The sequence below is a fragment of the Nicotiana tabacum genome, chromosome 6, assembly GCF_000715075.1.
Source record: "Nicotiana tabacum cultivar K326 chromosome 6, ASM71507v2, whole genome shotgun sequence".
Classification (NCBI taxonomy): domain Eukaryota; kingdom Viridiplantae; phylum Streptophyta; class Magnoliopsida; order Solanales; family Solanaceae; genus Nicotiana; species Nicotiana tabacum.
Window position 1 is genome coordinate 193,057,376 of NC_134085.1, and position 27,216 is coordinate 193,084,591.

General features: G+C 38.9%; 3 protein-coding genes across 4 annotated transcripts; all 3 read left to right on the forward strand.

The window, feature by feature from the left end:
- The first annotated feature begins 453 nt into the window (after positions 1 to 453).
- On the forward strand, positions 454 to 8,121 carry LOC107795377 (proline-rich receptor-like protein kinase PERK15). Its single transcript, XM_016618004.2, has 8 exons — positions 454 to 1,084; positions 2,302 to 2,784; positions 3,847 to 3,954; positions 4,065 to 4,135; positions 5,291 to 5,367; positions 5,531 to 5,678; positions 6,885 to 7,046; positions 7,452 to 8,121. Exons 1-8 carry the CDS (start codon positions 727 to 729, stop codon positions 7,749 to 7,751), a joined length of 1,707 nt encoding a protein of 568 aa, XP_016473490.1. The 5' UTR covers positions 454 to 726; the 3' UTR covers positions 7,752 to 8,121.
- A 551-nt stretch (positions 8,122 to 8,672) lies between these two features.
- LOC107795378 (ras-related protein Rab7) lies at positions 8,673 to 12,818 on the forward strand. Of its 2 annotated transcripts, XM_016618005.2 has the most exons (7): positions 8,673 to 9,112; positions 9,853 to 9,879; positions 9,983 to 10,082; positions 11,431 to 11,577; positions 11,661 to 11,741; positions 11,866 to 12,008; positions 12,529 to 12,818. In XM_016618005.2, exons 1-7 carry the CDS (start codon positions 9,060 to 9,062, stop codon positions 12,593 to 12,595), a joined length of 618 nt encoding a protein of 205 aa, XP_016473491.1. In that variant the 5' UTR covers positions 8,673 to 9,059; the 3' UTR covers positions 12,596 to 12,818. The 2 variants fall into 2 exon arrangements, with proteins under 2 accessions (XP_016473491.1, XP_016473492.1); XM_016618006.2 differs by lacking the exon at positions 9,853 to 9,879 and having other exon boundaries at positions 8,825 to 9,112.
- Positions 12,819 to 14,091: 1,273 nt separating this feature from the next.
- LOC107795380 (uncharacterized) lies at positions 14,092 to 14,905 on the forward strand. Its single transcript, XM_016618007.2, has one exon. It carries the CDS (start codon positions 14,236 to 14,238, stop codon positions 14,767 to 14,769), a length of 534 nt encoding a protein of 177 aa, XP_016473493.1. The 5' UTR covers positions 14,092 to 14,235; the 3' UTR covers positions 14,770 to 14,905.
- The last annotated feature ends 12,311 nt before the right edge of the window (positions 14,906 to 27,216 follow it).

Sequence of the window (27,216 nt, forward strand, 5' to 3'; positions counted from 1 at the left end):
TAAAAAGTGAAATTAATTATGACCTAAGAAAAAGAATGGCGCTTAATCGCAAAGAATGATGATTTCTTTTACTATAAATATTTTTCTTATTTCTTTAAAAAATGTACGAAATACTTTTCTTAGAAAGTCCGACTTCTTCAATCGAAAATATTTTATTCACTACTATATGATAAAAAATCATTTGTAAATGATAAATAAACATAATGTGGCAAACTGCAATTATGAGAAAGAGAGAACGAGGGCGAAAAGGTTGATGGTCGTTCACCAACTTGGATCAAGAAGCCTACGGAAGAAGGGCTATCGACAAAAGCTCCAATCACATGCTGTAATCGCACGCGCGATCTGCTTTTTTCTTTTCTTTTTCAAACGTAATTCTCCGTATCGTCGTATCGTGCGCAGACTCCGAATCCGAATTACACGCTTCAAAGTACTGTCATAAAACAAGCGCCCCTCGTATTTAAAAAAGGCAGGTGCTCTATATTCCGCAAGTTGTAAACGACGCCGTTTCACATTTTCCATTTCTGCATCTTCTTCACTGTTCACGTTTCTCCACCATGTCTTAAACCTTTTTCCTTTTCCTTAGTCTTTATGTCTGGTCGCTACTCCAACTGTCCCCTCTAATCCTCTACTCCACCCCCAAAATATCAAAATACAATTTTTTTTACAAGATCTTAGTTTCAGAGTGCTAAAAGAAATTTCTCAAAAAAGAAAAAGAGAAGTCCTGTAATGTCTTTTGGGCCTCCGGGAGTGGCGTCGGGCCCAACGTTACCGTTTTTGCCGTCGGATAATGCAACTGCTCCACCACCTCCGGTGGACCCCAGTATAACTCCTCCGTCTACAGGCGTTGCTAGTCCGCCGTCTCCGGCGACCTTGATAATTCCGCCGCCTACATCGGGTAATGGAACCTCTAGAACGGGTGCTCCGTCGTCGAACAGTACTACTTTAGTGGCACTAGGAGTAGGAATTGGGATTGGGGGAGCACTTGTGCTTATTTGCGTGGGCATTTTTGCCATTTGGTATAAGAGGAGAAAAAGGCGTCTTGGATTGGATGGTTTTGGTCATGCTCCTTCACAAGGCCCCAAAGGTGAAACTTTGTGATTATTTCTTATTGGTTCTGATGACGATTTTGGTATTAACTTATTTATTTCTTTTATTGCAATATTAGTAATATCAGTCTTGTATTTTACTTTAGTTAGGTTGATACAGCGCCTATAGCTGCTTAATGAAGTCGTCATCCATTCTTGCTAGTCATTAATTTTACTTATTAAGTATAACATTTATTGGGTCGAAAATGATAATGAATAATTTAATTATAATCTGAATTTACGCAAGTGTTTTTTAATTTCTAAACTTAATATGCATTTGGACTTTAGCGTTGGCACGTTTTGATATTTTGTTCTCTGGCACCTGTCTGAAATGGAGATTCTGTTTCATGCTATTTTAATACTTATTTGAGTTTGTCATGTTCTTTAGTGGAACAGTTGCCCTCAGTTGGCTCTTAATTTTATTACTTACGCACTGTGTTTTCAATTTATTTGTTGAATTTGAGGGACAGTGGACTATCAAAAAACTTTTCTTATGCATTTTGGCAACAACAAAGCTGTTAATTTTCATCATCCTTTACTGCATCACTAATTCAAATTGTGTCCTTGGTTATGATTGAATGAGATCTTTTGAATATTATCCTTGTTTATCCCAGGAATAATCAACTAAAAGAAATATATTCGTGTTTTATAATAAGTTGATGATGATTGAATGAAGATTTAAGCCTCATTGCATCATATTCTTATTTCTATTGGGATTATTAGCTGGGAAGGGAGGATATTTGATGTTCCAGTTCTTCAGCACTTCTTAGATGCAAAATCATTACATTTTAGCTTTACCACATTATTTTGCTGTCAGCTTAGTACTCTAACGGATTAATATTTCCAGAAGTAGAGTATGGAAATAAGTAATGGAAGCTTAAAAAACAAAATGAAATTGTTATCTCAGGGTTTTATGCTCAAAAGTTTGGCGGTACTTTTCACTTATATGTGCTAAGACCAACTTTCAGTTTATGGTATTTCTCACTTATATGTCCTAAGTACCAACTTCAGTTGAATGCACTCCCTTTGGGGAGTGTCTTGTCTGTAATTTGCCATTTCCTCAGAGAAGGGACCGCATTAATCTTTGTTTGCAATCTTCCCATGATATTATTATTATTATTCTTATCATCATCATCATCAACGACAACAACAACATCATCAGCAACAACAACATCATCATAATTATTACCTAATATGTTTTTTTTTTCCTGCTCAGATAATTTTTTTGGAGGTCAACATCATCAATGGAAACAAAATGCTCCTCCATCAGCAGAAAACATGGTGAGGATACCACTAAATCCCTCTCCTCCACCAGCTGTTACATCAGGTTCACAAGTATCGTCAGTAGATGGATCTACTCCTCCACTGCCACCTTCCAACTTGAGTTTCTCCAGAACTACATTTACCTATCAAGAATTAGCAAATGCTACCGATAACTTCTCTGTTACCAACCTCCTTGGTCAGGGTGGTTTTGGATATGTATACAAGGGAGTATTCCGTGATGGGAAGGAGGTTGCAATTAAGCAACTAAAAGTTGGAAGTGGGCAGGGAGAGCGTGAATTTCAAGCAGAGGTGGAGATTATTAGTCGCGTTCATCACAAGCATCTTGTTTCATTGGTTGGACACTGCATTTCAGGGGTCCAGAGGTTGTTAGTTTATGAGTTTGTCCCAAACAAAACCTTGGAGTTCCACTTGCATGGTTAGTTCTCAGGGTCTCATATCGTTTATTTTCTACATTTTATGGGCAACATGGTTTCCAAATTTCTGCCATCTTTCGGCTGTCTTACTTTCGTTTAATAAAAGTTCTTCATAGTCATTTCATGGAGCAGATGAAGTCCTCACCATATGATCTAAATTTAAGCTTAATTAGAAGGAGAAAATTATTTTGCAGATGAACACATCTATTACAAATAACCAAGTTTTGATGTGCATAAATAAGCACCAATCACTTAGTGCTGTTTAAAGAGAGGGATGTGAAGGGTAAGGGAACGGGTGTTCAGAGATTTTCTTGCCTTAGGCGTCTTTCTCCCAAGTGGTCTGGTACGCCTGGAAGGGAATAATTAAGCAGTTACATCCTCTTTCTCCATATTCGGAGAGGTTGCATTCCTTCCTCTTTTACTAATACCCAACCCTTCTTGTTGCCCCATAACTTTTCACCCCAAATCAATGCGTTCTAAAGGAGAAAGAAGAAGAATGCTCCTTAATGTCCTTCAAATTAACATGCAAGTAGAAGAAGAAATTGACATATTTCACCAACAGGTAAGCTGGAAAGCTACAACCAAGAAGTGTAACTTTGTGATGACAACTCCTTTGAGTTTCAGCGTTTTTTTAAATCTATTTCGTTATTTGAGAACAAGACTTTTATGAAGTATATGTTCCAGGCTGTCCAACTTATTTCCTTCCCCACCTTTTTTTTTTCTTTTCTTTATTATGTTTTAAACACAATTCCTGGAAAATATCTCTTATCGTTGAGCTTAATTGCCATTGGATCTTTTTATTGCACCTAGAAAGTAGGTAGGGAACTGCTATTTTTTGTTATTTTCAAGTGTGAGTTTTAAACTTTCATAGTACCCCCTTATAAAAAAGAAAAGACTTTCATAATACCTAGCAACCTTGTGCATCAGACTATTGGTGTCTATCTTGCCATGGCTGTTGTTCAAGAGGTGAATGTTTCTTTATTGTGAATGGTTGAATTTGTTAACTTTTTACCTCTTTAATATTCACATATTGATATTTCTTTTACCTATATTTTAATACAAAGAAAAAGGAGACATAACAGCAGGCAAGGAGCATTCTCCACTAAGCTGGGAAACTAGGATGAGAATTGCTTTAGGCTCTGCAAGAGGATTGGCGTATCTGCACGAAGACTGTATGTTCATGAGTTGCAGAATTCTGCTAATTGATATTATCTTTCTTGTTTTACATTAGGAAAATTTCTGATAAGTATTTAAATCTGTTGGAATTTTTGTGTCTTGGCAGGTCATCCCAAGATCATACATCGTGATATCAAGGCCTCCAATATTCTTATTGATGATAATTTTGATGCAAAGGTGGAGTACACAATTCTGTATCTCTGTGTGTATGGTGTGTACATCAATGTGGATTTGTTTTTTAGTGCTTCTGGTAAGACATGCCTTTCTACTTTCCACTATGATCTACTTTAAAAAGCAAGAGCTTTATTCACGTGGAGAATGCCTGGCTGCAAGGGACAGCCATCATAAATAAGAAACATATAATGTTGAGGTTAAATGAAAAGTTTTGCCCTTAAATCCTTAATGCAATGAGTATATGGTGGGAAAGGAATAGGAGGTGTTTGATGGAGAGAGGAAACATATAGCAGTTGTAGAGTATAATTGTTTAGAAAATCTGTTTCAATGGTGTAAGGAGAGGACAGTAGAAGACTTCTCTGATGTTTTAGACTTTTTAGATTCATTGAATGAGCGTACTTAATTGCTATATGGTGATTTCTGTACTGTTGTAAATTTGTTTTTGCAGTACCATCTTGGTATTTGCCTTAATAATATTTACTTAGCTTTTCAAAAAAAAAAAAAGATCCTTAATGCAATGATATCCTGCCAATTAAGGCTGAAGCTTTTTCACTCCTTTGTTTACTTCAGCACCTTGATTGACAACAGTGGATCAACTGCTGCTGACCGCTGTTTATTATTATTGCAGTAAGATAAAATTTTAACAATAGACATCACATCATACATCGATTGGCAGCTCCGAAAACCTGATATATACTTCTCTCTTTGAAATGTCAACATTTTGTTTGAGTACAATATTCAAATAAGAATTACGCCATTTGACACAGAAAATTTATGGAACCTGATGTAGAGCTGAAAGTATCGTCAAAGTTACTTGCTGGGGAATATGAAAATTCTGCCTTTACCTGTCAAGTTGAACTACTAAATGTGAAAAATCTTCTTTGGATTTGTATTCACGATCTAAAGTGAAGAAATAAAAGTACTTCTTGCTCTTTTTGCCTTCAAATTTCTTAATTCAACCTAGATTGTGCTGAATTTTAATTATTGTCATCTGGGTTGGTTTTCTAAAGCCCAGTAATCAAATGTGACCTGAATGTTGTTAATCATGTAGCTGCTGCTGAAGTTTAGAGCCGGGTTGCATTAGCAGTGATAGCCTCCTTTTTTCCCCTTTGTACTTGATAAGTTGATTGTTAGATGCATTTGCTATATGTGCTCCAGGTGGCTGATTTTGGGCTTGCGAGGTTGAATTATGACACTGATACTCACGTGTCCACACGAGTAATGGGAACTTTTGGGTATTTCTCTTTCTTATCTCTTAAAGACGTTTTCTATTTTCCTCGTGCAGTATTAGTTTGCAGTTACTATAACACATTGAATCAATATTTGATCCTAATTCATTTACGGGTTAGCTTTGAACTCTCCATAGCTTTTCATTCATTAACATCTTACCTTTTGCAGGTACTTAGCTCCTGAGTATGCTCTTACTGGGAAATTGACTGACAAGTCTGATGTCTTCTCTTTTGGAGTCATGCTTTTGGAGATTATAACTGGACGACGGCCAATTGATAAAGCTCAACACTACCTTGATGATAATATTGTTGACTGGGTAAGTTTGTTTCTTGAGAGGTGCAGTAATCTGGGTCAGCTAAATATTGTTCAGATATATCTCATGCGTGTGCGCAGCATTGTTTTCTTTTCCTCGAAACTCGTGAATAAGGGCAGGAGGTTAATACGCCATGTGCTTCCTGAGTTACGAGTTTATGCATTCTGTTCCTTGGAGTTGATTGTCCTCTTTACTTCGAAATTTTGGTGAATTAGAACTTTTTGGTATATTAAATGGTCGGAACTCTATTTTATTGTTGGTTGTGTGTTTCCATTTTGGACGAATCTTTGTCAGTGTAGAGTTTTGATGTTGTTACCAGGAATTTTGCAGATACAGCTTGGTTTCTCTACTATTGCTGATTCAGTGAGAAGGTGTAGCTGCACCATGCTATTAGTTTCTATATCTTATTACAACAAGATAAAGGATACCATTTGTCAATTTAACGTGTTTATTAATCAATCTTTTCTCTTACTAATTATAGCTGCTGTTCATTTACGTCTGAGACTATACGAAAGGCAACAGGACAGACATCTTATTTCTACTAAGTCTATACAAAATAGAACGATTAACTCATGCCACCTAACATTTGGCAGTAAGACATAGTTGCCAAAATTCTCTCTGTGAACTCTCTCCAGTCTCCACAGCACCAGCCTACTTTGAAAAGTGGAAATTTGGCTGGTTATCAAGTAGTCCTATTTATAGACTGCAGCAATAGGGCAAGTCTTTTTTAGCTACTACTTCACCGCCATTTTTTTTATGAGCCTTCTGCTTGTGGTGTTGGCATTTCAGGTTTCTCTCTTACTAAACCTCTTTTTTCATAGCCTGCTTAGCTTACTTTCAGTTTTCTACTCCATCAAGCTGGGGCCTTCTCTTGCATATTGACCAGAGACTGTTAACTCTCTTCCCATCAAACCGGCATGTTGGTGGATTAGAATTTGACCAATCTTCCACCTCGTTTCCTAACACAAATTGGTAGCAGTGCTTGCCTATTATCTGCACTTGGTAAAAAAAGTATCTTCATGATATCCTTTCACTGGTGCACTTCTTATAAAGGACTATTCAGTCTTTTCGTTTATTATTTGTAGCTGTCAAGCTTCTGAGATGATCAAGAGCATCCATGTTCTTCTACTTCCTGCTCCCCATCCCCTTTTGAATATAAAACAAAATAACAAGTTCCCCGGAAAAGTAACAATTTTCTCATGAAATTAGGCGAGGCCTTTGCTTACCCAGGCCCTGGATGATGGCAATTTTGATACTCTAGCCGATCCAAGGTTGGAGAAGAATTATGACTCTACTGAGATGACCCGCATGGTTACTTGTGCTGCTGTTTGTGTGCGCCATCTGGCACGTTGCAGGCCTCGTATGAGTCAGGTATCTTCTGCTTCTTCTGCAAGCTCAGTTTTACTATACCATCATCAATACTTATTGTCACATCCATGCGTCCCTCATCAGCTTGCATCAGCTAAGCGGAAGCTTGACTATACAACTGAAATTACTTTGATTTATGATCATTTTTCTCAATCACAATGTGGTTAGACTACATTCGAGGATCTAGGAATCGTCTGAAATATACCAATTCTTCTTATTAGTTCCTGAAATACACTTTGGCTATATTATCTAGTAATATAAATTAAGCCAAAGTAAATTTTAGTTTATACTTGATTTTTATCTCAACTTGGAAACCGCTTTTTTCTTTCTTTCCGGGAATCTTGTAAATACTGTCAAAGAAGGCTTGTCTTGGCTTAATATCCAATGGTAAAAAATTTTCTTATGCAGATTGTCAGAGCTTTAGAAGGAAATTTGCCGTTGGATGATTTAAATGAAGGACTTAGACCTGGACATAGTGGTATATATGAATCTTATGGGAGCTCGGATTTCGACTCTGCCCAGTACAAGGAAGACCTTAAGAAATTTAGAAAGATGGCACTAGAAAGCCAGGCACAGAACTCTAGTGAATGCAGTGGACCTACCAGCGAATTCGGCCCACATCCCTCCGGTTCAAGTAGTGAAGGCCTAAGAACAACTCAAGATACACACCCTAGTATTGATGGTCGACGAGACATTAGAATAGAGTAGAAGGCAGCCAGGAAACAGAAACGAGAATTTTTCGAACATAAAGGAGCAAAGTGATGGAACTCTTATTTGTTGAATGTGGTAGTTCCGTTAGAGAATTTTTTGAATTTGGCATACCTTTTATATGCCATTGCTCTTTGTAATTATCTATTAAAATAGGTGCTGGTGCAGATTTTTTATTGTTACATGTAAAGATAGAATGACTAACAGCAGTTGAGGAAGTCATGAGAACTTTCACTTGGTGAAAGTGTCTGACCATTATTAGAAGTGTGGGCTTTTTAAACCGAATGGCAGTTAAATATGATCCTTGAAACTGTTTCCATTGGCAAAGGGTTTGGAGTTAATTGGAGCACTTTCATGTTGGAATATAAAATGAAACAGCTGGCTTGGTTTCGTGTTGTTTTGACCTGCTCTATTTTGTCCTATGCACTATTGTCCAAACATTAGTAATCTGGACCCCAATTCATCGCCATTGTGATGTACAAGTAATATTCAAATTTCAAAAATACGTGATTGTTATCTTTCTTGTCGTTATCTTGTTGCCACAATTATGCCACTGAAGTAATTTTTTAGCTTGAAGACTCCGCTTTTCTCTACTTCTATTCAATTATTATTATGCTAAAAAGACCATCAACTTATTTTATTACACCAATGAGCATTCTGTTTTAAGAAATAAGTACAATTTTTTCCCATTTCTATAACGAATGATTGGAAAAAGGCTACTAGTTATTTTCCTGCATGGCACACTTGTTTATTTTTTTTTTAATAGAAAGAATGACTTAAAATTTTAAGTATTAAATTCTATTGATCTCGTTTGAAGTAGATTATAACTAAAAGAACATTTGAAATGGATCATTAAACCGAACTCTCATGTGATAGTGAGCTAGCATGGGAACAAAAGACCATGGACTTATCTGTTGGGTCAGATATGAGAAGTAAAAGGTTTTAGGGTCTAATTAGCCTTGAGTAAAAGTTCTGGGTAAGCACAGAATACGAATAAAGAAGAATATTCGATTTACAAGCGCAATCCTCGCTGTAATAGTGATGCAACGATTGAGTTCTGAATCATTAGAATTGGCACTTTAGCACTCATAAAATTTACGTTTGTTTTTTCTTAACCTTTTTCTTTGTCTACCGTTTAAACCAATTACAGAAGCAGGAAAATTCATTTGTGTCCACCCAATCCCTCCCCCCTCTCTCTGTCTACAAAGTTGATCCTACCAGAACGTTCGTCTTCTCAAAATTCAATCCAATATCTCTGTTTTTTATTGAATTTTTAATCTTCACATTTTTGGATTTGAAAAAGAAATTATGGCTTCTCGAAGGCGGATGCTTCTCAAGGTCATAATCCTCGGCGATAGTGGGTTAGTATTTCCTAAATTCTCATCTTACATATTTTCCGATCTCATTATCGCCTTTCCTATAAAATTTTTGAAAAAAATGTGGATTTCCGAATTGAAGCCTAATTTAATGGTTGTTGACTTGGTTCGCTTGGATTCGGTTTCTTTCAATTTATTGTAAAAATCTGGGAGCTTCAGATTGTTGTTAACGTTGTATAGCAGTCGAGTTTGCTTTTGTCTCTGACTGTTAAAAAAATGAGACCCCTCTTGATTTTAAAGCTAAACAGTGTGTAGCTTTGAAAGTAATTTGTTTAAAGTTGTAATTGTTGAAGTGTGTGATCATATCATCTCAAAGCTAAAGTTGTTAGAGTAAATACACTTTTATTTACTTAATTATGTATTAACACGCCCCTCACGTTTGGGCTTGATGTCTTTTGATGAGCCAAATACCTAGAAATTCTTTTTGGTGGTGAAACTCGAACTCGAACCCATGATCTCTGCCTGTTTTAATACTATGTTGAAGTTTATTCTCTCTGACAACTTAAACTTTTAGATTAGATCTCAGTAATCAAAAAACTATTAGTATGATATATTGACATCTTTGCATTTCTAAGTTTCTTTAATTTTTATTTCTGTTTGAACTTTTCTTAGTAGACCTCTTGATGCAGCCGTAAATTACTAATGTGCAATAAATTCATGAGTTTATTGTACGCTAGTTTATCATCTAAAGTTTATTACAAACTCACTTTTTAATCCTTTTGTAGGGTGGGGAAGACATCTCTGATGAACCAGTACTCTCAGATTTCTCTCTGTTGAATTGTAAAGTAAATATTCTTCATTTTCCTTTTCTGAATTTCTTCTTACTATATCCTTTTCTCCATAATTACTTTTTAGGTATGTGAATCGCAAGTTTAGCAACCAATACAAAGCCACAATTGGAGCTGATTTCTTGACAAAAGAAGTTCAATTTGAGGATAGGTTGTACACATTACAGGTTAGATTCAAGACACAGGAGCATGCAATGAAATATTCTGAGTCTTCTTGTATTCCATGAAATTGCTTTCTCCCTTGTTTAGTACTTGTTAGCACTAATTTCCAATTTAATAAATGCCATTATCACGACTTACATTTCTATCACCAAATACATGTGTCAAGTACTCAAGATGTGATTAAATTGCAGTAGAATAGTGCCTGCAAAAAATTAAGGCACTTATTCGCTAGAAAAGGATATGTTAAGTCACATATGCCCCCCTCTAGACGGATTATTAACTCTGAACTTTACTGCATTTTTAGTATTGACCAACAATGCCAAGGCTCCTTATCCTAGCATTATCTCCATAGTAAGTGTCTTACTTTAAGAAGTTAGTTTGCAACAGAGTTTCCTCTTGCATTTTTCAAACATCCATTTTTTCTTATAATGATAAAATGATTTATTTCTCATAGGATACTGTTGTTTTCTACACTAAGAGAAGCCTGCTGATTTTGTTTTAGGAGTTTGAGTCAATGTCTTTGAATGTGTTTGTGTCACATTTTCTGTAGCTTCATACTCCCAATTCTACGTTTTGCCTTTCAAATGGAAAGCACTTTTCATATTTCAGGATTTGTAGAACTGTCTAGGGAATAATAGAAGTTCTTCAATGGTATCCTCATCCTGAACTGGGTGTTTTAGACACAAATGGAATCCTTATCAAGATTGAACAAACTATTGAGTCACCTAACAGGATTTTGGAGGCCGTTTGGCAGTAAAAACAAACTTCTTTTATTTCTTTCATTCCCAACTTTTCTATACCCATACATGTTACACCAATAATAGCAGAGGCTTTGCAGTAAAAGCAATGGATCAAGAAAGATCCAGCGAAATATTTGGTGCATTACTTCAAAGCAAAGGAATCTATTCTTGATACACCTGTTTATCATTTACCACATCCAATGTCATAGATGAGTTTGAAATCTAGCTATGTAATTTGTTTTGCAAACTCTAATTATAGACAAGCTTAATGCATATTAACAACCTTTTTCCTTGGGAAATAATTGTCAAACCAATACAATTTTCATGTAGTCTGTAGTGGAATTATATTCGCCTCGAACAAATAGTTTCTTCAAGTATACTGGAAATTAGCACTCCTAAATTCTTGGTTTTCAGGTTTAATGATTTGACAGATTTAAATATATGGTACTTCAGTGACTTGACAGATAGAAATATATGGTACTTTAATGACTTGACAGATTGAAATATATGGTACTTTTGTGATATGGCTGAAAATCAGAAATCCTGAATACTTTTGCAGAGTTGCTGACACATTTCCCTTCTAATCTACTGGGCTTCATTGTTTTTGCCTTAGATATGGGATACGGCTGGGCAGGAAAGGTTCCAAAGCCTTGGTGTGGCTTTCTATCGTGGAGCAGATTGTTGTGTTCTAGTGTATGATGTGAATGTCATGAAGTCATTTGAGAACCTTAACAACTGGAGAGAAGAATTTTTGATCCAGGTAGTATAACCTGTAATTTACCTGCAGCTGCAAGCTCCAGCGTGTAGAATTGATTTCTGAGAAGTTCTTTCCTTAATGTTCAGGCCAGCCCATCTGATCCGGAGAACTTCCCATTCGTTGTATTGGGGAATAAGATAGATGTTGACGGTGGCAACAGTCGAGTGGTAAGTTAATTTCTCTCCTGATAAATCTTCCTCACTGAGTGATGCTCTTACTGATTTTGGCATCTTTGTGTGGGTGTAGATGGATGTTTCATCGATGTTATAAAATTGGTTGTGTGGATTGCAGGTGTCTGAGAAGAAAGCCAAGGCATGGTGTGCCTCCAAGGGGATACCTTACTTTGAGACCTCTGCAAAGGAGGGATTCAATGTGGATGCAGCTTTCCAGTGTATAGCCAAAAATGCTCTAAAAAATGAGCCTGAAGAAGAAATGTGAGTACTTCCTCTTCCAACTAGGTGTCTAGTTTACCAATTATGTGGGTAGGGGATGCATTCAGCTTACAATGTTGTCAAATACTTTGAACCCTAGTTGATTCTTTGCCTGGCCAATGACTGAGAATAAAAGAACGAAAAGAAAGTGCTTTATTCTTTTCAAAGTGGAAGTGTCTGAAGCACTATTTTGAAGGAGTCAATATCGTCCAAGTGAAATGATCTCTGAAAACAGTAAACTCTTGATCTTAATAGATATGCTTGATGGAGATAAGTTTAGACAGGGACCTTGAAAGTTACTTCTCGTGTTCCACTTTGATTGTTCAATTTCACATCTAGAGGGTAATTTGACAGAATCCATTGTGAAATTGGAAATATATTAACATGCCTTTGATAATAAAATTACAAGTCTGAAGATCATCTGAGAGACACAGTAAAGTTGCCAATTTTTGTATGCCAAAACATTTAAGATGTAAAAGATTTTTGTTGAAGTTAATTGCTCTTTTAATCTTTTACCTTGTAGATACCTTCCGGATACTATTGATGTTGCTGGTGGAAATCAATCAAGATCAACAGGATGTGAATGTTGAAGGGTTTCTTCAGTTGCATTATTCGATAACTGCAAGTGCAAGTTCCCTTACTCTGATGATTTATTTACTACAATGCCGTTAAGTCCTCCGTATTTGATTTTTGACGTGGATTACTCCTAAAGTGTAATTATGACGTTGCAAATTTTTTTCCCTTTCCTTGAATACTCATTTGTATTTCAGATCTTATGCTGGGACATAATAATATACAATTCATGATCCAGACACTGGACTACATGTTTTAAGAACAATTATATTGCCCTTTTTCAGAGATAACAATAAATTGCACTGTCCATGCATTTGTGAAAAAGTAGTGCTCCCTTAGATTGCTTTCTACTCCGTATATGACCTGGCAATCCTACTATTTGAAATGAGGAACATATTGGTTCAAGCAAATAAAAAAGAAAATCATCCATTTGGTGTGGGTGTTTTTTGCATAATTCGATTTAGTTGTGTAAGCCTTTTACGACGACACAATTTCTGGAAGTTGTAATGATGTCTTTGACACTTTTCTAATCATGTGAGGCACGTGGTCTCGTAAAATGCTGCTCTGGGATGTTTGAACACCAAGGTATTTCGTGGTCGTAGATGACATAAGTTAGCTCCAAAAGGAGAAGACAAATTGTCTGTTTGTCTTCCTTGGTAATTTCACGAACACCTCCTGTATGAAAATATTATTCATAGTAATTTTTTTGCAAACATTATCCTTGAATTTCTGGTCATTTCAAAGTCTTCTTGACCACTATTACTTCGGTGGGCAAAATGGAAAAATGAAATGACCAAAGACAGGGCGAAACTATATGTGTGGCCAAGGGTGATCAAATGAACGACTTTCATCGAAAAATTATATTGTGTATAGAAGAAGATATTATTTGTTATTGATAAAAAAACAGACCGAGAACATTCTTGCATAACCCATTAGCAAATGATGTTCAAATTTTGAATATCATTATTGAATTTTGTGGCTCCCAAGACTAATCATTTTTTCACAACCACATAAGGTATACTGTATTTTCAACCCACGAGTAACATATTTGTAATCAGAGTAACTTCATGTTGGTCAGCGTAGTTCAAACAAGGACGTAACATGTGGTAATGGATTTGTCTATTTTATTTTTCATGTAACTATATCTGCTTATTATAAATTATTATTTGTAAATATCTAAAATCTTTTACATATATATATATTACGATAACCGAAAGTCAGAGGTGGCTTTCATGAATATCAGGACTCAAGCATCCTTCTATCAAGATGATAAATGCATTTTGTTTGTAACTTAATGTAATATAGTTGGTTAGGTGGGAAAAAAAAAACTTAATAGTTAGTTAAAATATATTCTTACCTTAATATATTATTTAAATATAATTTAACACGTGCACTGGTTCAAATTAAATTTTTTCGGGCTGCGGGTTTCACACGATATACGGGTTCTCGGACTCAACCGACAAACTGTGTCGGTTTAAAATAGTGTCCTATCTCAACTCATGCGACTGTTTTCAAACGGCGACACTTACCGATTCGCCCTCTACAAAAGCAAAAAGTGGTCCACAATTCTAGACTCACAATCGATTTTCTCATTAGTCTTCCAATTCAACAAACTTAGGGCTTTTTCTCCTCCTGAATTTTATTACAAGCAGAAACAATGGAGTTAACAAAGGAATCCGAGAGTTTGCTCGACAAAATCCGACCACCTCGTCTCGAAGACGCAGGCCTCGAAGATTGTGCACTGCCACCCGAATCAATCAAAGAAGCATTTCTTAAAGCCGCAACTGCCGTACGATCCATGATTTCAGCATCGGACGACGAAGACGAATCCGAAGGGCAGTGTGTGCAGACTCCGTTCCCAATCGAGGGTTCTAAGGATGCTCTTATAGGAATAACTGAGGGTATTGAGGAAAATCCAGGGAAATGCATTACTGAGAAGGGCAGCGGCGGCGAAGTGCCGGAGGGGACGACTGATGTGGTGGTTGTAGACGGTGCTAAGGATGAGAACAGCAGAGATTTGGTCGGTGAGCCATCTCTGCCGGAAGGCGGTGAATCGTGTGTGGATGGGTTGCAGGGGTTGGAGATTGGAGGCAAAGGCGGAAAGAAAAAGGAAGTGAAAGAGGAGGAGGAGGAGGAAGAGGAAGAGGAAGGAAGTGAGAAGCCGACTCTAGTTGAAGGTTATGTTGTATGAATGTATTAATGATTGTACGAGATAACTCTAATTTTGTGTAAATTTCAAGAATAATTTAGTACTAGTAGTACTATTAGATATTATGTATCTGAAGCTTAAAATGATGGATTTATGTAATCATTGCCCTTTTTTACTCTATTTTTTGAAGGTGTTATCATTTTCGTTAATTTTTTTTAACTTTCTGCGATCAGATGAGTGAAAAGTTAAAACTTGTGTTTCTGCATTTGCGGAAAATGGAAGTTACAGGGAATCAGCAATGGTCTGGTCCCCTTATAATTTGAATGTGTTTAAGTACAATAAGGAACACGTTTCTCTTCAATCAATATGCCAGTCTTGTCTCATACGCGGTAGTTGAGATCTTAGAGTTGTAATGAATTTTTTTTTTGCATTAAACGAGGTTTGTAAATCTGGATTCTATACAAAAATACCTAGTATGACTAAACTATCCTTATTAAATATTGGTCACATAGTTATAGTGAGGAGTGATAAAACTTTTTAGGGATATGCATATAAAGGTAAAAGAGTAAAAACAAATTGATTTTTTTTTTGATTACATAACTGAACACTTATTTTGGACCAAAATAAAAAAGTAAATTGATCACTTATTATGAACCGGATGGAATAATTATTTTTGCATTAAACGAGGTTTTTAAATCTAAATTTGGAGTTGGAGTGGTGATGCCATCTAATTCAACTTGTCGGGTTGGCTGGGATGTTGGAGTCCGGAACCCAATTATGATTTTTTTGGACTCAAATTATATTAATAAGTGTAAAAAAAAAAAATACCTTTCTATATATAACGTGAAAATATAAAACGCTATACCTTAACAGTAACTTTTGCCGTTAAGGTATAACGTTTTGTATTTGCACGCTATATAGACTGTCAATTTGACTGACCGCTATAGCGTTTTGTTTTTTTACTCTATCAACGGGCAGACCATATAAAACCTCCACGTCCTACAGCGTGATGGTAGCCTCGCCAATGGGCAGGTGAAAAGTGTGCGTCTCCGGTCACCACCGCTCAATCAACGTCGTGATCAAAGCCCAGTCAACCTGCATCCACCCGATCTCAATAATCCAATAGAATCCCGTATTCTGGAGGCGATGGACTACACGCTCGTGGAGATCTCTATGCCTCAGAAAATCCCACAGGTCGTCCACCCTCCTAGCGCGGAGAGTCTGGGACAATAACTCTCCCTCCCATATATGGGCGGACCTATGATCGCCTTGAAGCACTTATAGCTCACGAGAGTAAGGGCCGGGATGTATAGGCGTGCCCATGTCGTCAACTGTAAATTGAACAACATTAGTTGTATGTTTATTATTTAATTGTACAAAGTATATATACCTATTGGGTTCCAGGCTCGATATTTGAGGCTTAGTAACACCAAACTATCATGAATAATTATGTGGGTTAAATTCAATATTTTGATAATTTTGTGTGTGTTTGTTTTATAATTTAAATTCTTGTGTTTTAATTATTTAATTGTACAAAATATATATACCTATTGGGTTTCAGGCTCGATATTTGAGGCCTAGTAGCACCAAACTATCATGAATAATTATGTGTGTCAAATTTAATATTTTGATAATTTTGTGTGTGTTTGTTTTATAATTTAAATTCTTGTGTTTTAATTATTTAATTGTACAAAATATATATACCTATTGGGTTTCATGCTCGATATTTGAGGCCCATTAACACCAAACTATCATGAATAATTATGTGTGTCAAATTCAATATTTTGATAATTTTGTGTGTGTTTGTTTTATAATTTAAATTCTTGTGTTTTAATTATTTAGTTGTACAAAATATATATACCTATTGGGTTCCAGGCTCTATTTGAGGCCCATTAGCACCAAACTATCATGAATAATTATGTGTGTCAATTCAATATTTTGATTATTTAATTGAACAAAGTATATATTTTCATCTACCAGTATAAGAAATACTTAAACTATAGGGATTCTACGCTAAAATACTATACAGTTTACTACGCTAAAAGGTTTTACATTTTACTACGCTAATCAATAAACTAAATATAAAGAACAAATACAATTTAATCACATAACATTCACAAAAATACATATAACATACTAGTTTCGCAAATAAAACATAAAACGACATGGAAACACTATCCGAATATTAACATAAAAAATTAAATCTCAATTTTACATTTTTTGGAACACTAATATCTAAGTCCGGATAAATATAACATACTAGTTTCGCAAATAAAACACAAAACGATATGGAAACACATTCAATAAACTAATATGCATTATTATACAAGTTTCGACATAAAATAAATCGAAATACCTCGATGTAGTTTTTTTGTGAAAATTTGAAGACGAAGGAGTTAAACCACAATAATACGATGCTCTACTACGATGTGAGACCTACGTTCTTAACCTTTTGTGTGATGAGAGGGGCCCACAATTTTTTTTTAAATACGAGAAGGGGGGGGACCAGAAGCAATGGAGGTAAAATATGGGGGATAGAGTTCTGGATGGGGAAGAAGACGAAGGGCAATATTTAATCAGGGGTATAGCGTTTTGTTTTTGTATGCTATAGCTGTCAGTCAAATTGACAGTCTATATAGCGTGCAAATACAAAACACTATACCTTAACGACAAAAGTTACCGTTAAAGTATAACGTTTTATATTTCCACGCTATATATAGAAAAGTATTTTTTTGCACTTATTAATGTAATTTGAGTCCAAAAAAACCACAATTGGGTTCCGGACTCGGGGATGTTGATATTGATTACTTGATGTTACTACTTACTTGAATACCACAGAGCCACACAATTTTAAAATTGAATGTAATGTGACACAGATATAGATTCCGGATTTAATGTTTATGGGTTCATACAATAATTTTGATTAAATATTCAATAATAATTGAATTTACATTCAAATATTTATATATTTAGTAAATTTTTCGAACATATTTATACTGTTTGAACAAAAGTTACTGAGTTCACGTGAACCCGTAGATCGCTAAGGTAGATCCACCCCTGATGAGACTACAGGGCATTAATATTTGGTGTATAATCATATACAAAGACGGGGTAATGTGATGCAACTAATGGAGGTTGAAACAACACGATAAAAAGGTTAAAAGAAAGGCTATTCACTCTTTTCGCTGCCTTCAGTTAATGTCTTTTTCCATTCAAAATTAAGGATATAAAACTACCTTTTCGATAGTAATAATTGGTAACGATTTCATGATGAAGTACGAGGAATGTGTCCTCCATTCTGTCTTTCCTCTGAAACACAGTTTCATGAAGTGAAAATTGAAGAAGCAAAGGAATGCCAGGATACTGCCAAAAGCGAATATTGTTGAAAAAGTTTCTCTTGTTTATTGTTGTAGGGCTAAACTAATTCAAATAGACTCTTAACATGGTGTGATATTGTTGTATAGGTCCAAATTTGGACGACCACGACTACTGTCGAATACAACACGAGACGAGGTCCTCACGACACGATGTCTTGTGGCCGTTGAAGATGGCGACGATCGATAGTGGTTAAAGAAAGCATGACCTTTGCAGTAGTATAGGCCCAAAAGGAGGCAGTAGGAATATACTTTCGAATATTCTCTATGACATGTATTTTAGGGTTCAGGAGGGGATTGTCCTTTATATATAGTGAGTAGAAACCCTGGTATGAAGGAGGGACTTTTGGCTAAGAACACCCATTGTAATATCTTTCTACATTCTAAGCGATCATTTTTTACGCTTAATCTTTCGGTTCCACGAGATCAATAAATATAACCTACCTTATTCATCCCTTATGTCTCTCATTCTAGAGTTTATTATACTTGGTTGAGATTTACCCCTTCAACTTCTTTAATTGATTTAATAAAAAATGTTTCAATATCTTTTGGATCAAACAATTTGGTGCCGTCTGTGGGAATTTCTTTAGCTAAGATTACAGTTTCATCTAGACTCCTGAAAGGGATAATCACTTTTTTCAAGCTTGGTACAAACCAACAATAGCAGGGAAAGGAGATGCAAGGCAAAAGCCATAGTAGGCATCACAGCTAACCTCCTAGACACCATCAACGAAGATAGCAGAGAGGATAACAAAAATGAAACACCAAATATCACACCCGGGGGAGACACTTCACCCCCCCGCACGGAAGCGTGACTACTTCATGCGAAAGGGAAGCCTCTACATCTGCAATAGGAGAGGCACCACCGGTAGTAAGAAGACTGCTAGAAGAATGGATAACAAGTGCTCTGAACACCATCCTTGATAAACCCACCCAAAGGGATGATAGGAGTGTGGCACATGCAGATGTCACGATAAATGAGGGTGAGCAAGACGCCCTCCATATAGCAACATTCGAGGAAATGACAGACAAAGTCGTCACCGCCCATGTAAGAGCCAAAAAGGCAGAGGCCAGGGTAAATGATATATTTGCCATAAGACAGATGCACGGCGAGGGACTCAGGGACTTCTTAGCTCGGTTCAACAGGGTGAGAATGAGCTTGCCGAATGTGTCAGAAGGAATAGTAGTAGTAGCCTTACGGATTAAACAGAAACGGGTCGAGAGAGACCAAATAATTGCTAAGCAGGCTCATGAAATACCCTCCAACTACTTGGAAAGAAATCCATATCGCCTACTGCGCCGAGGTACGAGCCAACGAGGACAATCTAAATGTCTCGACCCAATGGTTGACATCACTCCAAACCGAAGAAAGGAAAGATCGTCGAAACGACGGTCGAAGAGATCAGTTGGGGTCCCGCCCCGGTCGGGAAAGGCATCAACCCTACGTCAGGATGTCTGCCACGCCTCCACCATGGCTCACAGATGCTCCTCCTCGACATACAATGCCATATCGACACGAGAAAGGTATGCCTCCACTCCTATTCGCTTACAATTTTTATGTTTCTCCTTCAGAAATAGTGTACGCCCTAGAGAAACTCGGTCCAAAGGTGCAATGGTCGCAAAAGATGAGGTCAAACCCCAACACTCGGAAGTCAAGCGCTTTCTGCGAATTTTACCAAGAAATGGGTCACAAAACCGAAGATTGCATAAGACTGTGACAGGAAGTAGTACAAATGCTAAACCAGGGTCACTTGAAGGAGCTGCTGAGCAATCGAGGACGGACTAACTTTGCTTGCGGACGCGAACATTCCCAAGGACCTCCAAAACCGCTTTCTCCCACTCGCACCATACAAATGATCATCAGCGTGGGCGACGACGCATCGATCAATCATGTCAAGTTCACCACCACACATAAACTCAAACGATCAATCACCCACGAACAATATGATGACCTCGAAGACAGTATCATCTTCGATAAGTCAGATGCCGACGGTTTGTCTTTCCCTCACTTTGATGCTCTTGTTATCACTTTACTTATTGCAGATACTGATGTAAAAAGAATAATGGTAGATGACAGAAGCGACGCATGTATTATCCATCCTTGTGTCCTCGTGCAGATGAGACTCGAAGATAAAATAATACCGCACTGTATAACGCTAACAGGTTTTAATAATGTAGTTGAACCGACTTCTGGAGAGATAGTGATACCCGTCCTAGCTGGAGGAGTCACCCTGGAAACGACATTTCACGTCATGAACCAGGAAACAACTTATAACGCCATCAAAGGGTGCCTGTGGATACACGCCATGCGAGCGGTCCCTTCCAGTCTCTATCAAGTGATCAAGTTTCCTACACCATGGGGAATATTCAACATTCAAGGGGAATAGCGCACCACAAAATAATGCTATCACATCGCCCAAGATTGCGCACACACCCAACACTCAAAGAAGCAAATGCGGAAGCATAACAATTAGCGATGTCGGGAGATAAACTTAATGTGCAGACAGACGTTATCAAGGACCTTGGCATCGTGTAAGCATCTGAATCAACGATAGAAAATCTTGATCCTGTCCTTCTAGATGACAACAATAGCACAAAAAGGCTTATATCGGGCACAACCTCTCGGAACTAGGTAAATTTCATAAGTTCTTGACTGACCATGCCGATCTGTTCGCCTTCTCCCATGCAGATATGCCAAGCATCCCAAAAGATATCGCCACCCACAAGTTAAACGTCGACCCCCTATACTCGTCGGTGCAGCAAATAAGAAGAAATTTCACACTGCAATCAACGAAACTGTCAGTGAAGAGGTCGATAAGCTGCTCGCAAATGGCTACATCCAGGAATCAAAATATTTTCAATGGGTCGCCAATGTGGTCATGGGACAAAGAAAAATGGAAAATAGTGGATGTGTGTAGATTTCACGGACCTAAACAAGGCATGTCCGAAAGATTCTTTTCCACTGCCACACATCGACCAACTCATCGACGCAATAGCAGGACACGAGTTGCTAAGCATCTTGGATGCCTATTCGGGTTACAATCAGATCTTCATAGAAGAAGAAGACCGGGAGAAAACCACTTTCATCACTCACCAGGGAACATACTGCTATACGATGATGCCGTTTGGACTAAAGAATGCCGGGGCGACATATCAGATATTGGTCACCAAAATGTTCAAAAACCAACTCGGCAAAACAATGGAAGTCTAAATTGATGATATGCTGGTTAAGTTGAAAAGGAAAGAAGATCATATCGGTCATCTGAAGGAAGCCTTCGACATATTAAGATGGTACGACATGAAACTAAACCACAAAAAATGCGCCTTCTGCGTAAGCTCGAGAAAGTTCCTCGGTTTCCTAGTGTCACAAAGAGGCATCGAGGTCAACCCGGAGTAGATGAAGGCCATCGAAGGAATACTCGAAACATCGACCAGCAAAAAACAGGTACAAAAATTGACAGGACGATTAGCCATCCTGTTGAGGTTCATCTCTCGGTCATCGGATAGGTGCCATAAATTCTTTAATATATTAAGGAAGGACAACGGGGTCCAGTGGAATGCAAAATGCATCGACGCCCTGAGAAAACTAAAAGCGTACCTGTCTTCGCCACCCTTACTCGCTAAAGCAGACCCAGACAAGTGCCTCCTAGTCTACCTAGCCATATCCGAAGTCGTGGTAAGTGCAGTTCTAGTCCGAGAAACGAAGGTACGCAATCTCCAATCTACTATATCGGCAAAACCTTAATTGACGCTGAAACAAGGTACCACCACCTTGAAAAACTGGCTCTGGCACTAGTCGTAGCTTCACGAAAGCTTAGACCATATTTCAGTGCCACCCCTTAAAGGTGGTGACAACCTTTCCTCTCAGGAGTATCCTGCACAAACCTGAATTATCGGGTTGGCTGGCCAAATGGACCATAGAACTGAGCGAGCACAAGTTAACATATCAACTGCGAACCGTAATAAAGTCGCAAGTGGTCGTCGACTTCAGCGCAGAGATACTGCCCGAAGTCGAGCAAGAAGCGCTTCGCACCTCATCTTAGTGATCCGACCTCTGGGTTCTCTACCCCGATGGCGCGTCCAACACGTCAAGATTGGTATTGGGACTGAGACTCATACTCGAAGTCCCAACGGGCGAGGTAATTTGTCAATCTGTATGATGCCCTGAAATGACTAACAATGAGGCCGAGTATGATGCCGTAATTGCAGGATTAAAATTGGCCCTCAGTATGGTGCTCGGCTGGTCATCCTCCGCTATGACTCTCAACTCGTTGTGAATCAAGTCACTGGGACTTTCCAAATTAAGGAGCAAAGTTTGTAGAAATACCAGACCAAAATCCACAAGCTACTGCCAGAATTCGACGAATGTCGATTCGACCAAATACCCCAAGCACAAAACATCGAAGCAGACGGTCTCGCCAAACTGGCAGCAACAACTAAAAACATCACCAAGGAGAACGTGGTCACCCTCCTCCACTCATCAATAGACTAAGTCGAGGTACATTCTATAAATTTAACTTAGGATTGGCGTAATCGCATCATATCATATCTACAGGAAGGAACACTCCCATAAGATAAAAAAAGCCAAAAAGCTCCGAATACAAGCGGCCAGGTACAGTCTCATAAACCACGACCTTTCCAAAAGGACATTCGGCGGTCCGTTAGCCAAATGCCTCGGACCAAACCAGAAAAGACGTGTGCTCGAGGAGGTCTACGAAGGATAATGTGGTGCCCATACCGGCAACCGAGCCTTCGTTAGGTGTCTTATCCGTGTAGGATACTACTGGCCCACTATGAAAAAAGAGGGCGCAAGATATGTCAAGAAATGTGAGCAATGCCAGAAATACACCCCTATGATACACCAGGCGGGGCAACTCCTGCATTTTGTCACCTCTCCATAGACATTTATAAAATGGGGGATGGATATCGTCAGTCCCCTCCCAGCACGACGAGGTAAGATACATTTCCTTTTGATTTTAACTGACTATTTTTTCAAATGGGTGGAAGCAGGTGCATTCGCTCAAATACATGAACAAGAAGTCATCACGTTCATCTGGAAAACATCATATGCCGCTTCGGCATCCCCAAAGAAATCAGTTGCGACAACGGACCCTAGTTTGTCGGGAAAAAGACGAATGAGTTCTTCGAAAAATGGCATATCAAGCGAATACTCTCCACGCCGTATCATCCTACTGGCAACGGTCAAGCGGAATCCTCCAATAAAACAATATTAAACATATTAAAGAAAAAGCTTGAAGATGCCAAATGGCTATGGCCGGAACTGCTACCGAAGGTGCTATGGGCCTATTGCACAATGCCAAAGACCAGCACAGGTGAGACACCGTATTCACTGGTCTACGACACCGATTCAGTCATACCTGTTGAGGTCGGGGAACCTAGCCTAAGATACTTCAGTGAGAGAGGATTAAGCAACGACGAAAGCAGGTTACAAGACCTGTATGAGGTCAAAGAACGAAGGGATATGGCACACATAAGAATGGTGGCCCAAAAACAATAAACAGAAAGGTACTATAACAAGAAGGCCAAATTACGACCACTCAGAGTCGGGGATTATGTACTAAAGGCCAAAACCCAAGCAGCGAAGGACCCGAATGAAGGGAAACTGGAAAAATTGGAATGGGCCATACAAAATCACAGCAGTAGCAAGTAAAGGAGCATTCCAACTAGAAACAATGGAAGGAAAACTATTACAAAATAAATGGAATGTCGCCCACCTCAAGTACTTCCACTTCTGAAAAAAGACGTCGCCCGAGCCGTACTCTTTTTACCTCGCCCGGGTTTTGTCCCAGTCGGGTTTTCTCGGGGAGGTTTTTAATGAGGCGACGAAGGGGGACATCTCGAGGTTCGAAGCATTGTTCATTGCCCCGCCTACCGATTACATCTCCAGGCCGAGCAATGAAGGGACTAGATATAAAGAATCTCCATTATATGTACTAAATCGACATGTATATCTGACATGTGAATAAAATCACTCCATTATGTATACGAAATCAACACGCGTCTCCAATGTATGAATGAAACTGGCATCCACGGTATCCCAACAAATAAAATAGAACACCACCTCATGATGGGATATTACTTCGATGCCAACTCGGAAGTAACATCCCAATGGCTAAGGCTATCGACAAAAAATGAGATCGACATCGCTCGAACCACAACAGGATATTACGTCGGCACCAGCTCAAAAGTAACATCCCAATGGCTAAGGCCATGGACAAAAAATGAGTTCGACATCACTCGAACCACGACCTGATATTACTTTGGTGCAACTCGAAAGTAACATCCCAATGGCTAAGGCCATCGACAAAAAAATAAGTTCGACATCACTCGAATCACGACGGGATATTACTTCGGCGCCAGCTCGAAAGTAACATCCCAATGGCTAAGGCCATCGACAAAAACTGAGTTCGACATCACTCGAACCACGACGGGATATTACTTCGACGCCACCTCGAAAGTAACATCCCAATGGCTAAGGCCATCGACAAAAAATGAGTTCGACATCGCTCGAACCACGATGGATATTACTTCGGCACCAGCTCGAAAGTAACATCCCAATGGCTAAGGCCATCAACAAAAAACGAGTTCGACATCACTCGAACCACGACGGGATATTACTTTGGGGCCAGCTCGAAAGTAACATCCCAATGGCTAAGGCCATCAACAAAAAAGGAATTTGACATCACTCGAACCACGATGGGATATTACTTCGGCACCAGCTCCAAAGTAACATCCCAATGGCTAAGGCCATAAAAAAAAGGAGTTCGACATCGCTCGAATCACGACGGGATATTACTTCGGCGCCAGCTCGAAAGTAACATCCTAATGGCTAAGGCCATCGACAAAAATTGAGTTCGACATCACTCGAACCAAGATGGAATATTACTTCGGTGCCAGCTTGAAAGTAACATCCCAATGGCTAAGGTCATCGACAAAAAATGAGTTCGACATCGCTCAAACCACGATGGGATATTACTTCGGCGCCAGCTCGTAAGTAATATTCCAATGGCTAAGGCCATCGACAAAAAATGAGTTCAACATCACTCGAACCACGACGGGATATTACTTCGGTGCCAGCTCGAAAGTAACATCCCAATGGCTAAGGCCATCGACAAAAAATAAGTTCGACATCACTCGAACCACGACGGGATATTACTTCCGCGCCAGCTCGAAAGTAACATCCCAATGCTAAGGCCATTAACAAAAAATGAGTTCGACATCGCTTGAACCACGACGGGATATTACTTCGGCACCAACTCGAAAGTAACATCCCAATGTCTAAGGATATCGACAAAAAATGAGTTCGGCATCGCTCGAACCACGACGGGATATTACTTCGGCGCCAGCTTGAAAGTAACATCCCAATGGCTAAGGCCATCGACAAAAAATGAGTTTGACATCGCTCGAACCACGACGGGATATTACTTCAGTGCCAGCTCAAAAGTAACATCCCAATGTCTAAGGCCATCGACAAAAAATGAGTTCGACATCACTCGAACCTTGACGGGATATTACATCAGCTCCAGCTCGAAAGTAACATCCCAATGGCTAAGCCATCGACAAAAAATGAGTTTGACATCACTCGAACCACGGCGGGATATTACTTCGGCGCGAGCTCGAAAGTAACATCCCAATAGCTAAGGCCATTGACAAAAAACAAGTTCGACATCGCTTGAACCACGACGGGATATTACTTCGGCACCAGCTCAGAAGTAACATCCCAATGGCTAAGGCCATCGACAAAAAAATGAGTTCGACATCACTCGAACCACAACAGGATATTACTTCGGCGCCAGCTCGGAAGTAACATCCCAATGGCTAAGGTCATCGACGAAAAAAGAGTTCGACATCACTCGAACCACGATAGGATATTACTTCGGCACCAGCTCGGAAGTAACATCCCAATGGCTAAGGCCATCGACAAAAAAAGAGTTCGACATCACTCGAACCAAAACGGGATATTACTTCGGCACCAGATCGAAAGTAACATCCCAATGGTCAAGGCTATCAACAAAAACAGTTCGACTTCATTAAAACCACGACGAAGCATTATTTCGACACCAATTTGAAAGTAATATCCCCACAGCTAAGGTCGTTGCTAATGAAAAGAGTTCGCTAAACTCAATACAATAAGTTTAGCATTTCAATAAAGCGTCGGAGCGACGTGACTGCGGCAAAAGTCGTCGTCAAACAAACAAAAGAAAGGAAATGATTTAGAGATATACGACCAAGATAACCTTCATATACAACAAATATGTTACAAATATTTGTCTTTACAAAGGGCTCAAAAATGCCCTTACAAAAATCGCGAAGCAAAAAGTAAGTACAAAACAAATACTACACATAATTTTTAGTGGGATACACATCTTCGTACCAAGAGTCGGTGGCGGGTCTGTTCGCATCATCAGAATTAATATCATCTCACTCAGACGAGAGAGGATCATACCTGCATGCTTCACGAGCTGCACGAGCCTTGGCGCGGATATCCCAAAGCTCCGCTACAGACGCCCTCCCATCAATATGAAGAGACTTGTACGCATCAAGCTGAGCCTCGGCGTGAACCCACAACTCATATAAATGTCGAGGCACCACAGGATCAACAAGAGCATAAGATGTAGAAGGCTACGATGGTCGTCGCACGTCCTCCGCTTTCAAAGAATCCACTTGCTTGTTCAATACGGGCAGTTCTGCCTCAAACCCTTGAATACGCCCCTCAAGTTCCGCTGTCTTAAGCGCATGCGTCTCCATCTCCTTAGTCCGCTCTAACCTACAAACACGGAGGGCATCTTCTGAAATCGCCTCCTTAAAGACGGCAGTCGTCCTTTCCCTCTCAGCACATGCCAATCTATCAGCATTCACACTTGACTCACCCTTAAGTTCATCGACCTCAGCCGTCTTCATATCTAGTTCGGCAGTTAAACTGGCTACCTTCGATTGAAGGTCGGCATTTTCGGCAACTAATCCCCTACTTAGCTCGTGCTCATTTTCCCTGGCTCTGAGGGCTGCCTCAAGCTTACTGCTACGGGCAATGACCTTCATCAGGTCCTCATCTCGTTCCTTTAACTCCTCGACCTTACACGCCAGTTGATCCTTT